Below are 24,143 nucleotides of genomic sequence, written 5' to 3'. Positions count from 1 at the left end.
GCGCCATGTAAGATTGCTTCCATGTCTTATCACAAAACGAAGTTATTGCTTAGGGTTTCCCTAAAAATGAACAGATCTCTTCAGTGGGAGTGAGGTTTCAACACGGCGGCGGTCGAGTCACGCGTGATAGGTCACGTGACGGTATGACCTCGACTCTTGTATAGCTTGGGTTATAGGTCAAGGCCGTTCTTTTTTAGGGGGTTGCTTCCCCTTTGGGGTGAAGCGTAGTTCAGTGTCCTAGCACTTTAACTGAAGTTAATGCTTTCTATGTGAGTTGGTAAGTATATTAATTAAATCAAAATTTATTTTTGAAATTTTATATTTTAACAGATAGGGTGTTTTACAATAGAGGTAAAATTAGACTTGCTGGTAACAGGAAATCTGAAAAAGTAGGGTCTTAAAAGGACAGGGAGTCTTGAAATAAAACCATGAATACATCATGGCATATTTTTCATGCAGTGATTTACAGACTCATGCCAATCATTTGTCCCTTGTCTGAATTGTCTGCTCATGATAGATATTAGTGTAAGACATCTTTTTGCAATAATTGTGCAATACTCTTGATTGTATTTTCTACTGTGTTTATTTCCAATATGGTCAAGTGTTCTGAGCATATTAAATTGATACGTTCTTCCCTCAATGTTCCACAGACACGTGTACCCCATGCTGTCACTGCTGAAGGCAGACTGCAGTCCTCAAGACCTGGAGCAGGCTCTAGAGGAAGCCATGGATCATGTTGACACCTTGCAGCAACAGCAACATCACAGTCCACATCACAGTCCCCAGCGAGAGCTGCCACCACAACCAGAACCACAGGCGGTGGGTGACAAGGAGAAAGAGGAAGACTTTGTGAAGGAGCTGGCTGAGGCTGGATATTCACGGAGCCTTGCGCGGAAAGCCATGAAAGAAGTGGGGGCGGGGGATGCTGCTGAAGGTGAGAATACACACACAGACGCACACACACACACACACACACACACACACTCACTCACTCACTCACTCACTCACTCACTCACTCACTCACTCACTCACTCACTCACACACACACACACACACACACACACACACACCATCACACGCACGCACACACCGTCACACGCACTTTTCTCACCATCAACATTGTTATTCTGTCTTTCAGGCATTGCGTGGTGCATGAAACACGAAGAAGACATGGACGAGTTCGAAGACCTGAGTGTCAGCGACGCAGAAGAAGAGGAACGGCAAACAGAAGAGAATGGCGGTCAGAAGATGGTGGGCCAGCGGCTGAAGGAATGGGTGACCAGGACAGAGACCATCACACAGAGCGCCATTGGATGGCTGGAGAATATGGACAAGAGGTGACATTTTGTTGTGTAAATTTTAACAAAAAGCGTATCTATCTAGGCAACTGGTGAATTTAAATTGTTCAAGCCCTAATTGCTACTCCTACCCTGTAGATTAATAGAGAAGAAGACAAGGGAAGTTCATGCCAAAAGTAATGCCAGCCAGGATATTTTCACCATCTTTTTATCCTGCCTTTATTCTTAACAGAGAAAGAGGAACAACGCTGAAGTCGCTGGTGTGCAACCTGGGCAGCGTGTGGCGTAAGTTCCTGGAGACGGTGTCGTCCAGCGGAATGGATTTTCTCAGTCTGGAACACCTTGGCATCGTGCTCAAGTGCCTTGCTGCCAAAGGTGAGTTGGTGAAAGTTCTGATGTTCTTAGATAGGGAATGTTTTGATGTAAGTTTGCTGGTTCTGTTTAAAATTGTCTGAAGGTGGTTTTGTTGCTGTTGCTTTCTTACAACTACTGACCATATGCTATCAAAGTTTTTCTGGTTTTTTTTCAGATGAAAGGCAGTTCAAGAGATTATTGCCTCCCAACTTCAAACCAAAGGTTCCAAACTTGATCCTCTGTGCCAAAAGTGAGTATGAATTATATAGACACTTGCCTCTGCAAAACATACACACGTGTAATGCACTTGAAAGCATGAGGCTTGAATGGACGCGACTTATGCTGATCAGGTTTTGCACTTGCAATGTAGCTCAGTTAATAACTGCATGCAATTGTTGCCCTTCAGATGAGGTGCTGAACGCAGTGACCTACATGTACATGTTCCCTCAAGACGAGAACACACCCCTGCCCCAGCCTGATGAGGTTCTGCTCTGCACTGACTGCACCACTTTTGAACAGGTTTGTCTATACACATATTTTATCTGCCTTTACATAAAATAGCTTCTGTCCCTGGAGTTAAATGATAGCTTGGGTAGCTTGTAAACAGATGAAGTTTCTATCTTCATACTTTTGTTGTGCATGCATGTGTGTTTATATGTGTGTTTTTGTATGGGCATTGTATACTTGTGTACATTTGTATGTGTGTAAGTTGAATGTCAGGCCTGTCTTGCCATCGTGAACTGTACAAGTAATGCTTTGGTTCGTAGCTTTTCTTCTTTGTTGCTGATTGATGTTGTAGCAGTTTGCTTGAGCTAATTTGCTCCTATTGCTGTTTTACAGGTGGACATATTTCTGAGGCGCGCATTCTTTGGAACCCAGCAGAAGGTGTACTGCCTGGCTTTTGCTGACAACCTTGACTATGATGTGGGGGAAAAGGCAGAGAAGAAGATCAAGGAATACATCACCATGGCAGGTTTGTTTTCAGGAAATGACTTTTCACTTTTTATTTTCGCAGATAAACTACACTTATTTCACTGATATGTTATCTGAGGACAGAGTACAGCTGCCTATATGGCAGGGTAATTGAAAATGGTGGTATGTGAAAACTTCCCATTTGGATGACATATTCAGTCAGTTTCCAGGCGGTATATTTTCTCTGCATCAGAAGGTGTTTGCAAATAATGATAAACATCTTTACATTCTTTTAAACTTGACAGCATGATTACTACCGCTGTAAAAACGCCTGAACAGGGGGTATGTTGTCACCTAAAGATGAAATTTACTGTCTTTTGAATGCATGTCTGTGATAGAAATCTAGATGGGTTTTCCCTCATTATTCTTGTTACCAGGAGACACAGACTACAAGCTGGTGGTGGTGTGCTCCACTGAAAATGAGTATCGTGCTCGCATCGTGGCCGCCCTGGAAAAGTACCGCTGTCCTTCACCTTCCCTCAGCAACACCAACCTCGTTCGCAACTACCTGCGATCACGCTTCGCTGGCCTTCATAGCAAGGCTGGCGTGCAGTCTGCATCCATTTTTGACCCTGAGAGGTGGGGAATGTTTCTGGTTTTGTTTTGTTTTGTGTTAATGGTATCAAGATCATTGTTATTCAGATTCTGATAATACCAGTCTCAAATTAATCAGCAGGCATGAGATATTGAAACAGTTTTGTCATAGGCTGTCATGGGTGCAGAAGGTTGGACAATTGATGCATTAATTGTTGTTGGAAGTTATGTATATAGCATGTCAAACGGAAATTGTTTTGAGGCAGATGACTTTATGAAAACCTAAAGGTAGCAATTAAGCTTAAACGTGAAAATCAAACTGATTTTTCTGTTCGGCAGTTTCGACAATATTTACACAGATGTTTGCTCTTTTTGCAGTCTGTGCGTGCGCGTGGTGAAATCCAACCGCTCAGGTGTGGGGAAGACACTGTACAAGCAGCGCCTGACAACAAATCTGCAGCACAACTTTCAGCAAGAGAGGAGACCGGTGTCCATCACGATCCCCCTGCATGGGCGTGTGGCGGACACTGAGGACATGGCTGCCTGTCTGCTGGCCCACACACTGCACCCGGGGGACGTCCTGCCCCGCATCGTGCATCTCGACATCTCTTACCAGGCAGGTGTCTCTTGTGACAGGCACAGTCCTTTCCCATGTAAATGATTCGACTCACCATCTCCGATCTGGCATGGGATGAAGCCATCCCTGCACTTGGACACACACCCAAAGTCAACAGCCTGTGTGCTCTGTGCAGAGTGGGATATTTTTGATGAATTAACTTCCTAATGGACATTGGTGACAATCTGTGAAATGAAATTATCAACAAGTTCTCACTGCACAGGAAGACAGGAAGTTGATTTTTGGTACATGTCTGAGTGAAAAGATGCTCTTATCTCGGGTAAAATCCCAGATAGGTCTGTGGCGATGAGCTTGATTGTTTATTATGCGGGAAGGACAGTGTCTTTAAGCTACAAATCTGGTGGTGTGGCTGCATCAGTGATCATTATGAACATGTGTGGCTGTGTCATTGATGTACATATTTCTGTGATGACAGGTGCAGGAGGGTGTGGATCACCTGTTGTACAACCTGCTGGTGCTAGGCTGTGTCACTGACCGTCACGGACAGGTGTGGCTTCGCTCACCCATGGACCTCTACCTGGTGGAAACCATGCCCTTACTGGACCAGAAAGATGCACAGGTAAGGAGCATTTTTTTTTTCTGTGAGTCAGTTTTTTTTCTTTCTGTGAGGCAGTTTTTTTCTGTGATTCCATTTGCTGTTGGCATCTGTTACCTGTACGCCTTATTCATTTTTGCACTTGCATAAAATTTGCCAATTGCTTTTACTGTAGGGTTAGCTCCCCATCTTTCTTTTTTCTCTCATTAGCATGACAGGTTGAATGATGGAATGATGATGACAATATGATGAGGATGAAGATTGAATTGTGATGATTAGTTTGTTCTTGGACGCATTCAACTCAATCCGATTTATACTTATTTTTTTCATTTTGATTTACGTAAACCTGGTACTCAAAACCAGGAGATTACAAGAGTCTACAACATGAGTGTTTATCTTTCCAAGCTGAATGATTTATGTTGGCTTTCCGGTTCCGGTTCTCATTTGTGTGTGTAGAGGGGCCGAGCGCTGGTCCATCAGATATATGATGTCCTGCCCGGCCTCAGCTGCTGGTCACCACAAGACAGTTTGACCATCATGAAAAATCCCAAGGCGATGCCAGGTATGTGCAAATAGCAAGCATAGAGTCCCAAGCATACACAGACATACACACTTGCGTCTGCGCATGTATGCAGACACACACAGACACAGACACATGCATGCAAGCACACCTGCATGTATGCCTACACACACACACATACAAACATACACCCACCATTACCAAACACACACTCACTCACTTTGCAAATGACAACTGAATGAGCTTTGCCCATTAAAACACTATTGCATATTATTTTGCCTGCAGGCTACCAACAGCATGATCGCCTGTTTGATGACCAAGAGTTCCGCAGTGAGATGTACCAGAGGCCGTTCCGATACCTCCACCAGCTGGGCACGCAGGGAAACAAACAGCAACAGACAAACGCTCAGGGCGCAGATTTGGCAGATAAAGCCGAGTGTCTGGCAACTCTCCTCAGGTGAAGCATTGTTTCTTTTGTTTGATGTGAATTTCATATCAGTCTTGATCTATTTTGTGGTACCGTGCTACGTGCAATAAAAGAACACTGTTTGGACCAGTCAAAAGTGTCCCTACATTGCAAGTGGCCTGAAATGACAGGTATATTTTAGTCAAGATGATAGTCAAAGGGACAACTCAACATGTCCTTCATTGGGAGGTGTCCTCTCTACAAAGGGGCCACTGTATGTTTTAGTTTGAAAGGTGTCCTCATGTATGGATGGATGGCCAGCTGGTTATGTTAGTCTTCAGGTGTGTGTGTGCTTCTCTGTGTGTTATACAGCTTCAAGTTCCTCAGAATCTGTTTGTCTATCATTGTTTGCCTATATGGATGTGTGTGGGTGTATATGTGTGTCCGTCTCCCTGTCTGTCCGACTTTCTCTCTCCACCTCTCTCTCTCTCTCTCCACTCTCTCTCTTTCTCTCCCCCCTCTCTCTCTCTCTCTCTCTCTCTCTCTCTCTCTCTCTCTCCACTCTCTCTCTTTCTCTCCCCCCTCTCTCTCTCTCCACTCAAAGTGTTGTTTAGCTAGAGTTTCTGACTCACCGTTATTTTTCACAGGTACTGTGGAGTGGCCAACCCCTCGTGGTCAGAGTTGACACACTTTGTGTGCTTCCTAGACAAACAACTTCAGGACTTTGAGAACTCGGTGTACTGCGGCATGGCCACCAGCGAAGATCTGCCTGGGTTTTCTGTTTTTGTGCTGCGCTTCCTCATACAGATGTCAAGGGTTAGTTGAATTTCGTGATTTTATTTCCTTCTGTGCACTGAATTACTTTGAATGACTCTGTTTTGCAAGGATAGTTTATGTTTTTAAGTGTTAGATTTTAGATTTGTTTTGATTATTTATACTTTTCAAGCAAGCATAGACTGTTGATAAGTGGTTTAATTATGTGTACATGTTCTTTCGGTTTGTTGCTTGTTCCAAAATAACTCCTGAGAGTAGATTTATAAAAAGAGTAAGTCACATCAAGGCTTCCTCCGAAATCGGCGTACGCTGCCTGAATGGCGGGGTAAAAACGGTCATACACGTAAAAATCCACTCGTGCTAAAATGAGTGAACGTGGGAGTCTAAGCCCATGAACGAAGAAGAAGAAGACATCAAGGCTTTTTCTTGCCTGCTTATCATCCAGGCTAAGTTAAAAAAAATCACTTGAGCTTAATACAATCTTCCTCAGACAAACCTGTGAAACTTTTTGGAAAAGAACCAGAAAGATCTGTCAAAAATGTGTGTACAGCACAGTTTGTCCTGCACACAGGATTGACAGTTTGACCAGTCTGTGAATGACAGAAGAAGAAGAAGAAATAGTTGTTCACCTGTCTTTTGCCAGGACTTTGCGACACGCTCCCTGAAGATGAGTGAGGAGTCACTGTCAGCCCTTGTGGATGACGATGATGATGAAGCTGGCATTCAGCAGTATGAGATGAGACGTACATGGGAGAGCAGGTGGGTCGCTCATTCTTTCTATGTTAGACCTGCACTTGGTATAGTTCAGCAGATCTTTTTTATGTACATGGTCAAATTTTTTTCTTCTTTTTTTGCATGGTCACTACCTTCATTTTAGCAAAGAAAGTGTTGTTTTCTGTACTGAAACAAATATGACATCTGCCTCAGAAACTAGCAGAATAATCTTTACTTTTGCATTTCTGTAGCCCACATCCATACATCTTCTTCAACCCTGACGAGCACTCCATGACGTTCCTTGGATTCTCTATTGATGCAGCCAGTGGGAACCTGGTGGACCAACAGACAGGACAGGTGCTGGAACAGGGCATCATGAGTAAGCAGCTCTTCCAGGCCCTGGCTCTCAACAGGGTGCCTCTGACCGAGAACTTTGATGCTTTGCCAAGGTAGGTGTGATGTGACACCATACTGTGTTGTTTGGGAGAAATGTTTCTTCTCTGTGAAGTGTGGATGGCATACATGTGTGTGTGTCTTTGTGTTTCTGCTGACGATCTGTTGGAAATTGGTTCTCCGGGAGGTAAGCGGACTGTTTTGAGGCAGTATTGGAGTGTGTTTGCAGTTCCTTGGAGCCCAGATGCTGCCAGAAAGGCTCTCCGCAGATCATTGGAAAAAAGTTAACTGTGTGATTTAATTTCTTCTCTCTCTCTCTTTTTACAGAGAAGACCGCCTGCTGCGACTATACAGAGTGCTGGGTCTGTTTGAGGAGGAAATCTTTGATGACCAAAACCGGATCATCGACCCTGACAACACATATGAACTGACCACAGACAATGTCAAGAAAATCCTGGCCATCTACATGAGATTCAGGTAAATTTTGCTTGCCTGGACAGACTGCTTTCACAGGAAACCGGGGTGTATGTGTGTACATGTGTATGAATGGACGGTTATGGGTGTGTTGGCATTTTTGTGTCTAAGTGTGTTGATATTTGTAGAAGTTTTGTTGTCTAGTATGTTTGAATTCTGTTTCTTTCATATCTGGTTATTGTTGTTGTTTGTTTGTGCTACAGGTGCAACATCCCAGTAATCGTGATGGGAGAGACTGGGTGCGGCAAGACACGACTGGTCAAGTTTTTGTGTGCTCTGCAGACTCCCCGACAGAAAGACATCAACACCATGGTGCTGGTCAAGGTATGTCAGGATAAACATTCCCTTCTGTTGCACACTGTGTTAATTTTAGTGTGTTGCAGAACCAAGATGCTAAATACGTGATGTTGCAAAGCAAGGATAAGGTTGTTCTTATTAAAAGCTGCTGCAGGTGCTGATACTAAAACCCGTTTTTAATTCAGGTGCATGGAGGCACATCAGGTGAAGACATCATCAACAAAGTGAGGGAGGCAGAGAAGGTGGCGCAAAAAAATGCTGCGGCCATCGGACATCGCCCGGTGTACACCGTTCTGTTCTTTGACGAGGCCAACACCACAGAAGCCATTGGTGTGATCAAGGAAGTCATGTGTGACAGAACGCTCAACGGACAGCACAGCAACCTGAGTCAGAGTCTGAAGATGGTGGCTGCTTGCAACCCTTACAGAAAGTGAGTGCTTTCTGGTTGCTATTAGTGGTGTTTGCTGTGGTGATTGTGTTGAGGGAAAAAAATGAATATGAAGAAGGAGATTATGATAACGGTGATGATGCTTATTTACCAGAATCATCGAGAATCAGATTAGGAACAGAACAATAGCAATAATGTGTATAAGAACAGTGAGTTTTATTTCAAACTACCCATTTTGATTCTGTGATTCTATACTTGAAAAGATGAGCATTGAATTCTACCTTTAGTGATGCCTAGTTAAGCAGTGCAAGAGCACTTCAACCAGATGAAGAAACCAGCTTGAAGGAAAAGTAGATTTTTTACAGTCAATATTTGTGTGTGTGCATTTCTTCTTCAGTTTGCTAAAGACTGTATCTTTGGCATGTTCCAGACATTCTGATGACCTGATTGAACGACTGGAGAACGCAGGACTTGGCTATCACGTTGATGCTGAGAAGACTGTGGACAAACTGGGTATGTTGGATTTGAATGTCCTTTTTTCTTTGCTAATACAAATTTGAATATTTTTAGGACACATACTGCAGATTTGGTTTGCTAGTGCTTTGAAGATATCAGAAATGTTCTTCAAGAATTTGTTATGTGTTTCAGTTCTGTATGACTGTGTGTATACTGTCTTGGGAGTGCTTAGCTGTTGCCGCTTAGAAACCTGTGTTTTTGTGTTTTAAACTAAAAAAGAGAAATGTTTTACCTTACGTTCCACAGGACGAGTGCCGATGCGTCGCCTGGTGTACCGTGTGCAGCCTCTGCCTCAGAGCATGTTGCCGCTGGTCTGGGACTTTGGCCAGCTCAACACACGCGTGGAGGAACTCTACATCCGCCAGATGGTCAGACGCTATGTGAGTCACGTGTGAAGTGTATTTGATACGGAAGCAGAAGATCCTTTTTGTAGTGTAGAAGTAGGTCATGAGTGTTGTTTCATGTAGACTTCTATGTATGTGCAGATAGTGAGTAGGAATGCAGGATCGCTGATAAGATTAATATTCATACGTCAAATGCAAGATTTTGTATAAAGACTGGTGATACTGAGGTTAGAAAATAGTAAGAGGTGAGTTTAAAGGCACAGTGCAGCTCACAGCCTTCGTTTTGCGTTTTTGTTGCAGCTGAGTGCATTTACAGTTCAAAAATCCTCCTATGGTAGTAAAACAAACCCAAAACTACCCAACGATGACATCTGTGAAGCTCGACAGTTTCTTGTTCACGCGAGTGCATAAATTAACCTAGTTATTACGTGGTGTTTGGTTGAAGTTCGATTCAACTGAGTGATTCCGGCCTCCATTTTGTTTTACACAAACTCATGATTACGTCTGACATCGTTTGCTAGTGACGTGTCTTTTTGTGCATGATGTGGTGATCTACCTGATCTAAATTTAGATCCAAAAATAGGTCAAGACCAGCCGGGTCCGAGTACGAAATTAAGTCAATGAAACTTGGTAGTTCTTCTAACGGATAGCTGCCTGAGGTATGACTAAAAGCCCCAGGGGCTCCGTGCACCTGGATTTCACAAGTTCAGTACCTTTAAAAGATGAAACACAGTAAATGTTATCCTTTTTATGAAAGTCCTTTACCAAGAGAGTGAAAGTGGTTTTGTGTTTAGTGATTATTTGAATGACATTTACATAATGACAGATAAAGTGTAACAACCAAGTCGGGATGACTTTTTTGCACACAAACATTTTTTTTTTTTTCAAAGCCAGCGAGATTTCATGTTGAACTGATTTTTACAAATTAATTAGCTGGTAATATATTTATGCCTTATTTTGTTTATTCATTTACCATTTAACAGTGTGATAAAAACATTGTCAAGGTCATCATTGAGCATTCTGTGCATGTTTTCAGGTGAGGAACGGTCAGCTTGACCTGAATGATGCTGGGATGGATGTCTTGTGCAGGATTCTCATGGAGTCACAGGAGTTCATGAGACATCTGGCGGTAACATATTACACTTTTTTTTGTTGGATTTATCTTAAGGTCCTAACCTTGTGTGGTCTTCTAGAAATTTTACCGTCTTTATGATTGCATTATGTTTGTTAGGAAAACAACCTGTTATGACAAGTTACTATTTCTTATCTAGTATTTAACAAAAATATATTTACCAGTAAAATATGGAAAATTTCAGGCAAAGATAGTCCTTGTACCCACCCGTCTGTACTGCTCTCAGGTATTTTGCTTGCAGACCAGTTTATCAGTGTCCATAAGCATTTTAGTAATCACTGATGATGGACACTGGTATGGTCAACAGGACGAGTGCAGCTTTGTGAGTCTGCGAGACGTGGAGCGAGCCCTTACAGTGATCAGCTGGTTCATGGAGCAAGCTGATAAGTCTGGCACGCTGTTTGACATGCTGGAAGACAAGCTCCGTCCCCAGAAGGACAAGGAGGCCGATGAAGAAGAAGCACCAGAATCGCTCAGCTCTGTGCAGTCCGAGCCTGAGGACGTAAGTGATTACCTGTTACCTGCATTGTTGGTTGTGCACAGTTTTATCCTGTGATAATACACTCTTATTGAAGATAGAATTGAATGCTACATATAGAGCTTAAACAATGACAACGAGTTGATTACTGGAAAATAAACCACGAGTGGGTATTTGCAGCCGCTTGGTAATTCACGAGTGTGCGGAGAGTGAATTACCAAGCGGCTGCAAATACCCACTCGTGGTTTATTTTCCAGTAATCAACGAGTTGTCATTGTTTAAGCTATTTATACAACGAACAACACGGGTCGAACATGCAGTCATGCAGACGACATTTTGTAGGCAATTTCATTTCAGCCTAATCACTCAGAGTGTCAAATGCGCGTCATTCAAATAGTTCCTATTCTTTTACTTTATTCTTAGTCTCCGACTCGTCGGCATTATACTTGTCTCGTCTAAATATCGGACCCCATTGCTACGATTAAAACACAATAGCGTTTATATAGCTATTCTGACATTACATTCTGTGTTAAAATCATGTTTTTGTCAGCAGCAAGGACCAGAATGGTCCATGTCGTTGATTGCAGACGACGGTTCCCTTTCCGCATGAAGCCACGGAAATAACCGAACATTGAAAAACCCACGGACATGTATTACGGAGAAAACTCGGGATAACCGGATGTTTAGCATTACGTCAATATATCCTAGGAATCATATGACGTCATGACGTATCATGCTTGCCTACGTAGATTGTATGTACATGTTCGAAAGTCTGACTGTTGTGAATTCGCGAGGTGAAGACTGCGGTAAATCTGTAGATGATAAGAGAACAAGGATTGTCTTAGAAGAAACGACTAAATGTTTCAGACCGGTAACTTCATTTCAACATTGCACTATATAGGGCCTAATGGACGTTCTATGTGACAGGAGAGTTTGCTGATTTTGTGTTAAACATTGGAGAGATCGTCTGCTAGAATCAGAGATAGGTCGCTTCAGATTGCAGTTTCTGGAAATGTGCAAGGTTTGTTGCCTGTTAAAGAACTGGATTTTACACGTAATGTATGTCATGTACAGTAAGCAACAACAAAAACACAGACAAAGCAAATGGCATCGTCTGTCGACTAGTCATACACGTCAGCCATTGTTGTTACAGCTTTGAGTCAACATTGTACGTATTCTTCCGCAACAGGGTCCAATCGTCTGGGTTTCAAATGTTCTAAAATAAATTCTAGTGTTGATTATTTTTTAACCCTCTTTATTCTTACTTCGAATAATCCACGTGTGATTTTTGGGTTTAATCAAAGTAGTTCGTTCTAATTTCTCACTTGTCTAAAAATAATCAACTAGATTTAATCCACCCCTCGGTTGCATTGCAGGAGTTGTATAATTCTTGGTACACCATGGCTCTTCAGTTCCAGCGGTTAGTTCTGACTTATGAATTTACTGTGCTATTAGTCAAGGGTTTACCTGCTTTTCAGGCAGATGGGTAATAGAGGGTGAAAATATCTCCAGTGAGAAAGTTTGGCAACTCGGTCAGAATGACGGCCAATTTTTAGCGATTTGAAATTGGTTTCTGCATTTTTGTGACTCCTGACGTCAAACAGCATCCCTGCATCTGTTTGTAGCTGAAGAAAATATTGACTGTTTTTTGTTTCAGCTTGGTGTGTCTGATCTGACAATGGCTGTGGTTCTGTCTCTGGGTGTTTGTTACCGGGCCTGTTTGCGTAGCAAGGCGGCTTATGACCTCCACATCATCAAGCATTTTCTGCCTCCCTTCAACCTGCCTGGTGGTGCTCAGCAGTTTGCTGTCATCATAGACAGGTAGTGAAAGAAAAGGGATAAAGTGATGGTTGATTCAGGTGCTTCTTATTGTCGAAGGTGCCAGGACAACAGTTCTAATTAGCTCTCACTTTTGTCTTGTGGTCTGAGCACTTGCATCTGTAAAACTATGTCAATTTTCTTTCGGGATGATATCACATTTTGACTTTGAAGGAAAAAGAGAAAGAATGAACAAATTAAAGGATACATTTTTTTTGCAAAAACAAACCAAAAAAGATTTAGAAGAATCGCCATGCATAGAAGTGAAAAGAACAAAGGCTGAAACTCATGAAGAATATGCAAAATGAACTGGAACAACAAAATGGAAAGTTGTTGCATGCAAATGTACACAGTGTTTTGGTGTGTTTGAGTGTTATTCAGTCTGTATTGTTTGATACAGAAGTCGAATAGACCCTCAAACTTAGTAGCCATAGCAGACTGTCATTTACACATGTGTGCACAGTTTTATCTGTTCAGGGCATATTTCTGGGCAGCATTCTTACAGATGGCTGCACCAGATTAGTATCCATGCTTATCTAGTTTGTGTATATCATCTCAGCACATATCTTTTTGGCAATATTGTTATGCACAGTTACATAACCACAAATATCCATGTGTATTTCACCGGTGTATCCAATTTCAGATGTCAGGATGTGTTCCTGGGCAGTGTACGCCTAGAAGACAACATCGCGCGCAACCAGGCGCTGAAGGAGAACGTCTTCATGATGGTGGTGTGTGTGGAGCTGCGTATTCCTCTCTTCCTGGTCGGCAAGCCCGGCTCCTCAAAGTCCCTGGCCAAAACAATTGTCTCTGATGCCATGCAGGGCAACTCGGCACACTCTGAGCTCTTCAAGACTCTCAAACAGGTCACTGGCATCACATTTTATTGTGTTTACAGACTGTATTTTGTTTATTTGTTCAGATGTTTTGCAGTTTTCCTGTCCTGCTTTAAACCTGTGAACATTGAACTACCTGCTGTTATATTATTTACAAACTCATCTGTCTTCTTCTGTATTTTACGGCTTGCTGTGTCATACTCAAAGTCGAACAGCTACTAACGTAATGAACTAGGATATTTTGAGTATGTATTTTGTAATGCCTCGCAGCTTTTATATACGGCTTTGAAGTCTAATCATGCAGCTAGATGAGGATCGAAGAGGCATATCTGAAGGACATGCTGCAGTGTTTGCTCCTCTCCACACTCACTTCAAACTCATGCAAACCCATTTTGTTTCCCCAGGCCCAGATGGTGTCGTTTCAGTGTAGCCCCCTGGCCACAGCGGACGGCATCCTGGGAACGTTCCGACAGTGCGCTCAGTTCCAGCGCGGCAAGAACAAGGACAACTTTGTGTCGGTCGTTGTGCTGGATGAGGTGGGGTTGGCTGAGGACTCCCCTAAGATGCCGCTCAAGGTGAGAGAGAGAGAGAGAGAGAGGGTGACGAGACCAAGAGGGGGAGATAGTGTGAGAGATAGGGAGAGAGAAAGGTTTGGGTGAGGGAGGGAAGGAGAGAGGGCTAGAGAGAGGGTGATGGGAGAGGGTGAAGAGAGAGCTGAGATCAAGTTTAAGCTACAACATGACGGCGAAATGAGCAGGTACATTTTTTTAAAAAGACTTTTTCACAGAGGTTTTGGATGAGGGCGTCAGACAGAGACCTCAAGAACTTTGCGCTGCAATCTGTGAATGAAAAGGGGGAAAAGCATTTAAATATGAAAATGCATCAGATGTTCTGAGTGAAGGTGGGGGTTGCAGACAGCAGACAAGGAAATATCAAGTCAGAAAATCAAAAATGACTACTGGAGAAGACAGAAGTCAGCTGCGAAATTGAGGGAAAATATCTGTTGGTATTAAATAGGGCTGAGCAGGCTGTGAAAAAATGCAGAAAGATTTACTAGTGTGTTCATCTATATTTACCATTTTGTGCAGACCCTGCACCCCCTTCTGGAGGATGGATGTCCCGGGGATGAGGTGCCTGATGACAGCAAGAAGGTCAGTGGCCTTCAAACTGCATTTTTTGTTGTCTGTTTTGTTTTGATATGCCTTATGGGGACAGTTAGGGATAACAAATCTCATCCAACCTGCTGTTTTCTGTTTGTCTTAAATTGGCCTTGTGAGCAGCAGTTGCTTGTTCATTCAATGTTTCATATTGTCTACATTGCCAGGAGACTGGCTTTGAATAACTTTCTGTTATTTTTGTCTTTTATCTTTGGAGTAATTGTGTCTTTTTGCTATTTGTAAAGTAATGTGACCTAAGAAAGACGTGTACTTGGCCCTGCCCTGGTTCAAGTCCCAGTTACTGTCCTACCTGTAATGTGAGTTGCCTCCATTTTGATGACACCTCTCAATAAAGGACACATTTGATGATTTGTTTTGAAGGATCCCTTTGGCTGGTAGGACAGTCACCTTTTTTGCCTTATTTTTAATGCTGGTTATGTTTTCCATGATCTTGCAGGTGGCCTTCATTGGCATCTCCAACTGGGCGCTTGACCCAGCCAAGATGAACCGCGGCATTCTGGTGCAGAGAGACGTCCCTGACCAAGAGGAGCTCATTGAGACAGCAAAGTTAGAAAGTTACTTTTCTTTTAGTGCAGGATGTTAAACTGCTAGGATTTATTTTCTTATGAAAGTTTCTGCCATTTTTGGATATTTTTGGTGGTAATTCTTAACATCACCTTTCTCTTTCTCCCCTCTCTCTCTCTCTCACTCTGTTTTACATCCAACTCTATCCCTGTTTCCACCATGAAAAACTCCGGCAATTGTGTAAAAATGACAGCAAAGTTGTCTGCGATTTGAAAGAAGTTTTCGTGTTTCCTTCACTGTCAATGCCAAACAGTATCCTTTATAGAGAGATGTTTTGTAATGATCTAGAGTGATGTTTTAGTAGTGATCTTTTACTGTTGTTGATGTGTCATTGTTACCTTTGTTGGTGTGTTGATGTTCTGTTATATTCTATGAAAAAAGATTTATTTATTAGTATACACTTTGCAGAAGAACGATCATGACAGAGCGTGAGAGCAATAAATTAAAAAACAAAAAATACTGTACTCACGTGTGAACGAAGAGTACGGAACGAATAACAGCGACGTTTCAACCCTAGGGTCTTCTCCAGGCACACACACACACAAAGTAGAAAAAAGAAGAAGACAGACAATAGAACGGAAAGAAGAACTACAGATGTAAGGATTCACCAACAATATTACTTTGTTTTCAGGGGCATTTGCACCACCCAAGATGAGCGAGCATTCCTGAACATGAAGACACTGATCCCACCCTTGGCGCAGGCCTACCTCATTATCTTTGAGGATGCCAAACTGAAACGAGAGTTCTTCGGCCTCAGAGACTTCTACAGGTTAGCATCTGTTTCTTCTCCTCTGCAGCGTTCAGGTTTGGTGGTGAAACAGTAGTTCAGATGATTGCCTTGGTGCTGTAGAGGAATATTCTGTTTCTCTGATATTTGAGAGATGGAGATGTAAGGCATGAAAATACTTCGACGTGTATATGAGCATGGTTGCAGATTTTGTACAATGAGGACAGTGACAGAAAATTAACTGAATCACTTGCGTCTAAGTTAGAAGTAGGTTAGCGCCCAGGTGTCTTGGTCAAGTCAGAGCTGCTCAACTTACAGGTAACACTCCATGATTTTCTTTTAAGTCTAGTAAGACAGGTCATACACTTTGAGTTTCAAATTATTTAGTAGCGCTAAAGATAAAATGAGGCATCTTTTGTTTTCATGGCTTCTGACTTCAGCCAGTTAGGTGTCAGAAGGAGAGATGCCAGGGATAATAATAAAACATCAGTCATAATCAGAAATAATTCATTCTTGCAGCTTGGTGAAGATGGTGTACGCATTTGCGGCACAGTCCAAGCAGAAGCCGTCCCAGCGTCAGCTGATCGCAGCCATCAGACGTAACTTTGGCGGCCTGGACTCCATCGACCCAGTGGAGTCCTTCAGGAAACTCTTGCCATCCAGTCTGTGTGATGAACATGTGAGAGGATTTTTCATCAGCTGATTTGTTCCCTTTCCAGTCTGTTCAAACAGGGCAGATCCTTAGCTCAGTTGGTAATGTGTTGGCTTATTTGAAACCAGTTCATCACTGTTGGCATGAGTTTGAACCTGGGTTTGGCCAGGGATTTATTGCCCAGAGTCCACTTTGTGCAGACACTCACTAGGCTCTGAACATCCTCGATTGCAGGCATGGACATGATAAAGATCTCAAGTTCACTTCAAAAGTAGACCTCAGCCGGACTGTATGATATGCCTTGCCTTACCAGATATCAGAGCATTTCTGTCTTTAACTGGTTATCTGTGTAGGGTATGAGAGCTGCTTGTCCTTCATTACATGTACATCTTAATCAGTGATGTAAAAGGGGACTGATTAATTCTTGCTCTTTTGTTTGGAGTACCCCCCCCCCCCCCACCAGTCCCACCCCACCCCCTCCACATCCCCCCCCCCCCAATTCTGTTTTAGATTAAGCAAAAAATGACTGCTGTTGTGTGTGTTTCAGGCACGTCCAGGGGATCCTGACTGTACAGCATCTGGTCTGATCAAGGCTGCTCTCAGTGGAGATGACATGGGAGGGTCAGTGATTGATTCCCGTCGTGATATAACCTTCGTGGTTGAAAACGACGTTAAACACCAAATAAAGAAAGAAAGAAAGTGATTGATTGATTGATTGGTTGATTTAATGATCTTGATTCATGAGAATTTTGATTGGAACACAAGAAATCAGTTTGTTATTGTTTATGCATCATATTTACTGGTTTGTTTTCATTTTCAATAGTAAGAAACACATGGAAACTTTCTGAGGTCGTTACAAGAGAAATGGTTACCATGATTACATGTAAACATAGGAATGCATCAGCTGATTCATAAATGAAGTATTCTCTTTCATTCAGTTAACTGTACTTACATTTTTTATTTATTTAAACACAGGGAGAGTCGTTACCTACTACTGCTGACAGAGAACTACGGAGGTCTGACCATTCTGTCAGAAAACCTGCTGGCTGACCGTCGTGTGGTTCCCATTTTTGGCAGCAGCTTTCCTAAAGACCAAGAGTACACACAGGTGAGGCAGCAGATATTTGTCTTAACATTTTTAAGTTATTGAGCTCTCTTCAATCTTATGTTTGGATGACCTTTACATTCATTTTGTTTTCTCAAAGACTTGTATTTTAAATGAGTTCAGACCATTTTAGCGCATTTAAAAACACAATTTCTAGATTCATTTGCACTGGCATAGAAATGTTTCAGGAATTTGCACATAGGCATGATTTAACTATGTGTGTTTTTGTAAAATATAGATGGGCTGGTCTTTGTTATCTATTGAAAATAAATTGACAAAAATATGATAATATAATGTGTGGTTTCAGATTTGCCGCAACATCAACCGCATCAAAGTGTGCATGGAGACAGGACAGACAGTGATCCTGTTGAACCTGGAGAACCTCTATGAGAGTCTCTATGACGCTCTCAACCAGGTCAGATTTGTCTTTGTCTGTGTGTGTGTAGTTTGGATGTGCTTGTGTTTGTCTGTGTATATCTTTGTACAGCTTTATGTGTGACACTGAGTGTATATATAGGCTGTTATAAGTTGATATACAGTAAAATATCATAGACTCTGATATTGAAAGAATTTAGATTTAATTGTGCGCTTATATCATGTTTGAATTTATGACAAGTGTTGTTCCATGAACAGTACTATGCCATGCTGGGAGGTGAGCGCTATGTGGACCTGGGGCTTGGAACTCACCGCGTCAAGTGCAGAGTTCACAGGCAATTCAGGTATGGTGTGAAATATTTTTCGTCCTCAGAAATACATTCTTCAAACTGTTGATCTCAACAACAATGTAAAATCATAATGGTGGTTGTTTGTCAAACTGCTTTACAGTGTTACGGGTGCATGTGACTATATCTGAAGCCAGAATTCTTGCAGTGTGCTTAATTTGTGTTCCTGTAGGCAGTATGCCAGAAACAAAAACTCTGAACTGCAAAAGAGTCGTGATCGTCACAATGCATAAGCATCCGCAGATAGTTTTCAGGCAGAGTTTATATACACAAGTGCCATTCGAGTTTTGCTTCATCAAAGAATAGCTTGTAACTAATGCTTTATTCTGCAGACTGATCGTGGTGGCGGAGAAGCAGGTGGTGTACGACAAGTTCCCCATCCCGCTTATCAACCGACTGGAGAAACACTTCCTGACGCTCAACAACATCATGACTGACGCTCAGCTGGCCATGGCTCAGAGGCTGGAGAAGTGGGCCAAGGACTTTGTCAGTGCTGCTCCTCGTGGCATGCTGACCCGCTTCAGGGCAAGGTGACTGTTGTGGTTGTGGCATAGATAGCCATGTGGAATTTTGGCAGTACCTGTATCAATCATTTGTCTAAAGACATGCGATCGAAGTCATGAATTTTTTGGAAACCAGTGAACAATCCTATGATGAGTTTTAAAACTATTTCCAGATCATGGCATAACATCTGAACAAATACCTGTAACAATCCAAGTACGTCTAGTATGTTGGTGAAATATTTTGAAAGTTTCAGAGCAATCCACCCAGTCATTGCGGAAATGCAGCGCTTTTTGTCATGACACCCCTCAAAATTGACACAAAAACTCCTGGTTTTGACCGCTCATGCGATCGACACCTGCATCAGTAGGAATAGCATTGCAAGTAATACGTAAGCTAGCTAAACAAAAAAACATGTTCTTGATAGATAATTGATTTGACTTTCTTCTCGTATGTCAACGCTGCAAAGTTTTACCTATTGTGATTTTCGTCAATTTTTAATTGGTCCCTTCTGTTTATGTCCGGTCAGTTTGAGGGTACCCTTATTTGAGCGGCGGTCACATGATCCCTGAAAAATAAATCATAATCCGAAAGGTAATTGAGATAGGCAAGTAAATGGCCTTAACTGGCATAGAAAGTTTGAATGAAATGACACGGGAATTAATACTCTAATTTGAGTGCAAAATTTGTCGCAATAATGTTTTGGCGAAGTTTAAATACTGCTTTCTTCTTAAAAATCATTTAGCAGTTACCTCACGCTATCTGACAATGTAACAATGTTGTATATTGTTCCAACAGAAACCAAAAGCAGGAAGCAGTGGGTGACGTTTTCATGGGCTATCATCCTGACACAGCCCCGGCCATTGTGCTCAAAGTCTGGGACAGTCTGCAAGTGGACACTGCCTCTCCACCCGATGCACAGGTCTGCACAAAATATTTCTTCTTGCATCACTTTTCTTTTGTCTTTTTGGTTTTAGTGGAACCTGCTTTTTTGTATTTTCTGCACATGCAGGATCATCAGCATGCACATATGATGATGTTTATGTGTATACACATGAGGGAGTTCAGGCGATAGCACATCTGCACATATTTTGACCCAAGAGGTCAGAGAAATCCAGTTCCACCTTTTATCCACCATGCTCAGCCAATATTTAAACCCTGAATCTTCTTTTGGAAGTCGATCAGAAGTAGAACCATATGCACTGATCTTAAGCACTCATCAGAGGAGGCTGAAAATATGTTGGTATGTATGTGTGTGTTTCTGCTTGCTCTGAACTTGACATGCTGTGTTGCCTTTTGACCACACCAGGTGCTGGGAGAGTGTCAGCGCATGTTGCTGTGGTGTGCCACACCGGACGGTGTGTGTCTGTGTTTAATATTACGTGTTGCCTTGTGACCACACCAGGTGCTGGGAGTGTGTCAGCGCATGTTGCTGTGGTGTGCCACACCGGACGGTGTGTGTCTGTCTGTGTTTAATATTACGTGTTGCCTTGTGACCACACCAGATGCTGGGAGAGTATCAGCGCATGTTGCTGTGGTGTGCCACACCAGACGGTGTGTGTCTGTGTTTAATATTACGTGTTGCCTTGTGACCACACCAGGTGCTGGGAGAGTGTCAGCGCATGTTGCTGTGGTGTGCCACACCGGACGGTGTGTGTCTGTCTGTGTTTAATATTACATGTTGCCTTGTGACCACACCAGGTGCTGGGAGAGTGTCAGCGCATGTTGCTGTGGTGTGCCACACCGGACGGTGTGTGTCTGTCTGTGTTTAATATTACGTGTTGCCTTGTGACCACACCAGGTGCTGGGAGAGTGTCAGCGCATGTTGCTGTGGTGTGCCACACCGGATGGTGTGTGTCTGTCTGTGTTTAATATTACGTGTTGCCTTGTGACCACACCAGGTGCTGGGAGAGTGTCAGCGCATGTTGCTGTGGTGTGCCACACCGGACGCTGTGGTGAGGTCCCAGGAGGAAGAGTGGGGTGAGGTCTACCACCAGGAGCAGCAGCATGAACACCTACACCAGTACCTGCAACAACGACTGCTGCAGCATTCCACCATTATCATGTCACAGGTTTGATACATTTCCGAATTTTTTTTCTCAATTGCACAAGTACTATTGAAGAAAAGATGTCTTTGATTCATTGAAAAGCATCCATGTTACAAGAAAGAGGTAAAATGTATCTTCTTCTTCTTCTTGTCGATCACTCAGATGGAAACGCCGGTTCTTCGCGCAAATGTTGCCGTGCGCTGTAGGTTGTCGGTAAAATGTATGAGGAATGTACAATTTCTGTAGCTTGTGGACGGCATATGCCATACCGATTTGGGTTGTCAGGCTGATCTTCATGGACACAGTTTCTGGTGGGTAGTCCCTATTTTTGTGTTGGTTTTTCTAGTCTAGTCCTCTTTGAGAATGCGCCAGATGATGAATTCTGTTTGTGACATGCATGCGTAGTTGCTTTGGCCTAGTCAACACTTTGGTAGAGGAGTATAACAAAGAAAAGTCCCATCCTCCTGTTTCTTATTCTCAATGCTTGTTTTTGTCATAAGTCTTTAATGTTCCAACTGAATACTCACCTAAACAGCATCCGAAGATAAGCATGTGTCTGTACAGGTGACGACCCACTCCAAGCTGCTGACGGAACAAGAGAGAGTGGAGCTGTGTGAGAGTCTGCCAGGCGTCAGCTCCATCACCCTGCTGTCCCTGCAGGCCTTTGACACCGAGCAGCAGTTCTGTCAACAGCTCAGGTACATGTTGTCAAAGTTGTCTCGCCGTTATGAACAACTGTTGAATGTTGGGTTAAAAGCTTACACAGTTTTCTTGAAGATTCATCCTAGTTGTAGTTGTGTATATTTTAGATTATTGTGTCTTGGCATGGTGTGTGGTCATCCAGGAAATATCGTTTGAAACAACTAAAAGAAGTTTTAGAGGCAATTTTATTTCTCAATCCAACAAAGGTAATGTTTTAGTGTAAAATATTCAGATACAGGTGCGCTGCAACTTTCTTGCGTGTTGCTGTGTTCCCAACTGTTCTTCAAGGCACATTAGATTTGACAAAGTCAGTTTACTAAGGTGTGCATTCATCTTGCATTCCAGACTGTTCTTCACTGACAACCAGGAGGGCCAGAAGCTGCTGCTAGTGCAGTGTGACAGCGGGGACTTGAACCAGAATCTGATCAAGTGTGCCCAGTACTGCATGCAGGACCTGCGACCGCCCGACTCCAGGCAACATCATGTGGTCTTCATCATCCAGCTGCCATGCATCGCTGGCGCCTGCTTCACCGGATTCCTGGTGGGTAGAATGAAAATAAGAGTTATGTTTCCTCACCAAATATGAAGTTTCTGTAACTTCTGGAGAGTTGGAGTTATTTTGACTTCTGCATGGTGTGTTTAGATGGAAATATAATTGTGTGCATTTGAATTTATCTCCACTTCTGAAAATAGTTGCAACATCCGCTGGTAGCTTTTGTAAACCTTGCAGCATGATATGTGTTTTCTGTTGAATTCGTAAATCCTTGAAAGGCAGACACACAGTCTAGTGTACACATTGATGTTTTAGGTATAATGTACCGTACCCACCTAATCTCTTTGTTCTGAACTCTGTATCTCTTCCAAGATCTAACGATTCATCTTCAGGAAACACAGGCATGTACCTTGTCAACAAGTGATCAATTTGCTTTCTTTCTATTCTGCCCAGGGAGGCAACTGGCATTGCCTGCACATTGATGACCTGCGAGCCACAGACCGCCCACTTCCCCCCATCACCCTCCTGCAGTCACACACTCCTGCCCAGCTCATCATGGCGTCGGCGTTCCCAGGAAACCTAAACCAGCAACAGTTGAATGTTAACACCAACAATGCTGCAAATGAAGACCTCATGAGCTGGGAAGAAGTGGCAGAGCGTGAAGAGAACAGAGATCCTGAACAGGTTGGTGGAGATTTCATACCTTGTGGAAGTTTGATGAAAAAACTACAGTCTTTCACTAGACTGGCATTCCTGTCAGTTTTGGAGGATTTGACTCCTTTTCTGAAGTCTGAGAGTACATGATTTTATTCCATTCTTTCGTCATCCTTCCTATTTGCGTCATTTTGTTTTTCACTGACATCCAAAGGAAAATTGGCGTTCAAATACTTCTTAGTTTTGATGTTCCTTGCAAAAAAATACGGATAGGACCCAGATAGCAAGATTTCCTAGAACCTCCCCTGCTGAATCGAATGCACTAAGTATTGGTCACTCTGGGTCTGATCAACTAACCATTGCCGTTGCCAGATGATGTTTTCATCACCACACACGTAAAATTACAAACTTCCTTTTATTACTTGAGTTTTCTTTTCAACTTGTACCAACATGTTCATTTCTGCTACAAATGAATTTTTCAATCATACTTCATTACTTGTTTTCTTAATGCATTCATATCCTTCAGATGGAGGTGGACTTGAGTGAAGTCCACGTACACGTGGACCCAGCGATCAGCCCCTCCACGCACACAGCGGCCGCAGACTGGGAGATGCCACAGCCTCATGGATTTGACCCCCAGTACGTCAGGCACCTCTTCATCACCAGCATTCAGGCAGCTGTAGCCCTGGTCAGAGACGCTGAAGACAGTGCAGCACACCGTGCTACGCATCGCATCACCGTTCTGCTGCGGCTCATGGATGGTTGGTGTCTTAGTATTTTTTATTTATTACTCAAGATATTTTTACTTTATTCTGACTGCAGAGGGGAAGGGATTTGGTTGAAGAATGTGACATTTTAAATGTAGAAAGTTGTTGGTTTAAACAAAACTTTAGTCAATTATTATCATGACAAAAACAATACATAGTTTTTAGGATAACTAACTCAAGCATATAATGCTTATTTTAAAGTCTTCAGTAGCGTTTTCTAAAACCTTCAACAAACAGTCATTTTCAGGCTGCAGGCTTTCTATCATAAAGTTTTTTGTCTCGCTCTGTGTGCAGACAATCCTGATTTCTTTTCTGGACTGCACAAGCTTGTTGGCAGCATTCTGAGAGAAAAGGAGCAGACTGCGTACGAAGCAGAGCGCTGGCTGTCCAAGGAGGCTGCCCGACTGGATTCTGTCAAGAAAGCGGGAACTTTCAGGTGTGTACATTGTATGTCAAAACTTCAAGATACATGTATATGAAGAGCTTTGAGCTGTCTTCTTTCAGAGTTTTTGGGTTGAGCTAATTTTGGGGTTCAGGGTTAATATCTTGTGAAGTGTATGTGTGTGTGTGTGTGAGTGCATGTGTGTGTTTGACTATAAAACATCTGTCA

The 24,143-nt window shown here is 42.7% G+C and overlaps 1 protein-coding gene across 1 annotated transcript in view; it reads left to right on the top strand.

Moving 5' to 3' along the window:
* The window catches only part of LOC138961176 (E3 ubiquitin-protein ligase rnf213-alpha-like), a 111,739-nt gene that overhangs the window by 45,372 nt on the left and 42,224 nt on the right, over positions 1 to 24,143 (top strand). The window contains exons 24-62 of the mRNA XM_070332776.1: positions 651 to 934; positions 1,139 to 1,337; positions 1,531 to 1,673; positions 1,828 to 2,171; positions 2,493 to 2,625; positions 3,002 to 3,203; positions 3,537 to 3,774; positions 4,211 to 4,354; positions 4,787 to 4,892; positions 5,136 to 5,307; positions 5,904 to 6,072; positions 6,674 to 6,789; positions 6,996 to 7,193; positions 7,465 to 7,614; positions 7,815 to 7,935; positions 8,094 to 8,338; positions 8,727 to 8,809; positions 9,059 to 9,192; positions 10,193 to 10,285; positions 10,596 to 10,790; positions 12,424 to 12,587; positions 13,228 to 13,450; positions 13,825 to 13,995; positions 14,509 to 14,571; positions 15,035 to 15,144; positions 15,794 to 15,931; positions 16,409 to 16,568; positions 17,089 to 17,162; positions 17,517 to 17,649; positions 17,954 to 18,061; positions 18,280 to 18,365; positions 18,701 to 18,898; positions 19,668 to 19,791; positions 20,771 to 20,941; positions 21,482 to 21,615; positions 21,965 to 22,160; positions 22,566 to 22,796; positions 23,293 to 23,527; positions 23,828 to 23,969. Of these exons, the coding sequence (XP_070188877.1) occupies positions 651 to 934; positions 1,139 to 1,337; positions 1,531 to 1,673; positions 1,828 to 2,171; positions 2,493 to 2,625; positions 3,002 to 3,203; positions 3,537 to 3,774; positions 4,211 to 4,354; positions 4,787 to 4,892; positions 5,136 to 5,307; positions 5,904 to 6,072; positions 6,674 to 6,789; positions 6,996 to 7,193; positions 7,465 to 7,614; positions 7,815 to 7,935; positions 8,094 to 8,338; positions 8,727 to 8,809; positions 9,059 to 9,192; positions 10,193 to 10,285; positions 10,596 to 10,790; positions 12,424 to 12,587; positions 13,228 to 13,450; positions 13,825 to 13,995; positions 14,509 to 14,571; positions 15,035 to 15,144; positions 15,794 to 15,931; positions 16,409 to 16,568; positions 17,089 to 17,162; positions 17,517 to 17,649; positions 17,954 to 18,061; positions 18,280 to 18,365; positions 18,701 to 18,898; positions 19,668 to 19,791; positions 20,771 to 20,941; positions 21,482 to 21,615; positions 21,965 to 22,160; positions 22,566 to 22,796; positions 23,293 to 23,527; positions 23,828 to 23,969 (6,330 nt within the window). The remainder of the gene's footprint in view (positions 1 to 650; positions 935 to 1,138; positions 1,338 to 1,530; positions 1,674 to 1,827; positions 2,172 to 2,492; positions 2,626 to 3,001; positions 3,204 to 3,536; positions 3,775 to 4,210; positions 4,355 to 4,786; positions 4,893 to 5,135; positions 5,308 to 5,903; positions 6,073 to 6,673; positions 6,790 to 6,995; positions 7,194 to 7,464; positions 7,615 to 7,814; positions 7,936 to 8,093; positions 8,339 to 8,726; positions 8,810 to 9,058; positions 9,193 to 10,192; positions 10,286 to 10,595; positions 10,791 to 12,423; positions 12,588 to 13,227; positions 13,451 to 13,824; positions 13,996 to 14,508; positions 14,572 to 15,034; positions 15,145 to 15,793; positions 15,932 to 16,408; positions 16,569 to 17,088; positions 17,163 to 17,516; positions 17,650 to 17,953; positions 18,062 to 18,279; positions 18,366 to 18,700; positions 18,899 to 19,667; positions 19,792 to 20,770; positions 20,942 to 21,481; positions 21,616 to 21,964; positions 22,161 to 22,565; positions 22,797 to 23,292; positions 23,528 to 23,827; positions 23,970 to 24,143) is intronic.

The sequence above is a fragment of the Littorina saxatilis genome, linkage group LG3, assembly GCF_037325665.1.
Source record: "Littorina saxatilis isolate snail1 linkage group LG3, US_GU_Lsax_2.0, whole genome shotgun sequence".
NCBI classification, from domain to species: domain Eukaryota; kingdom Metazoa; phylum Mollusca; class Gastropoda; order Littorinimorpha; family Littorinidae; genus Littorina; species Littorina saxatilis.
Note: the sequence above shows the minus strand (reverse complement) of the source record. Positions and strands in the feature narration are given on the sequence as shown.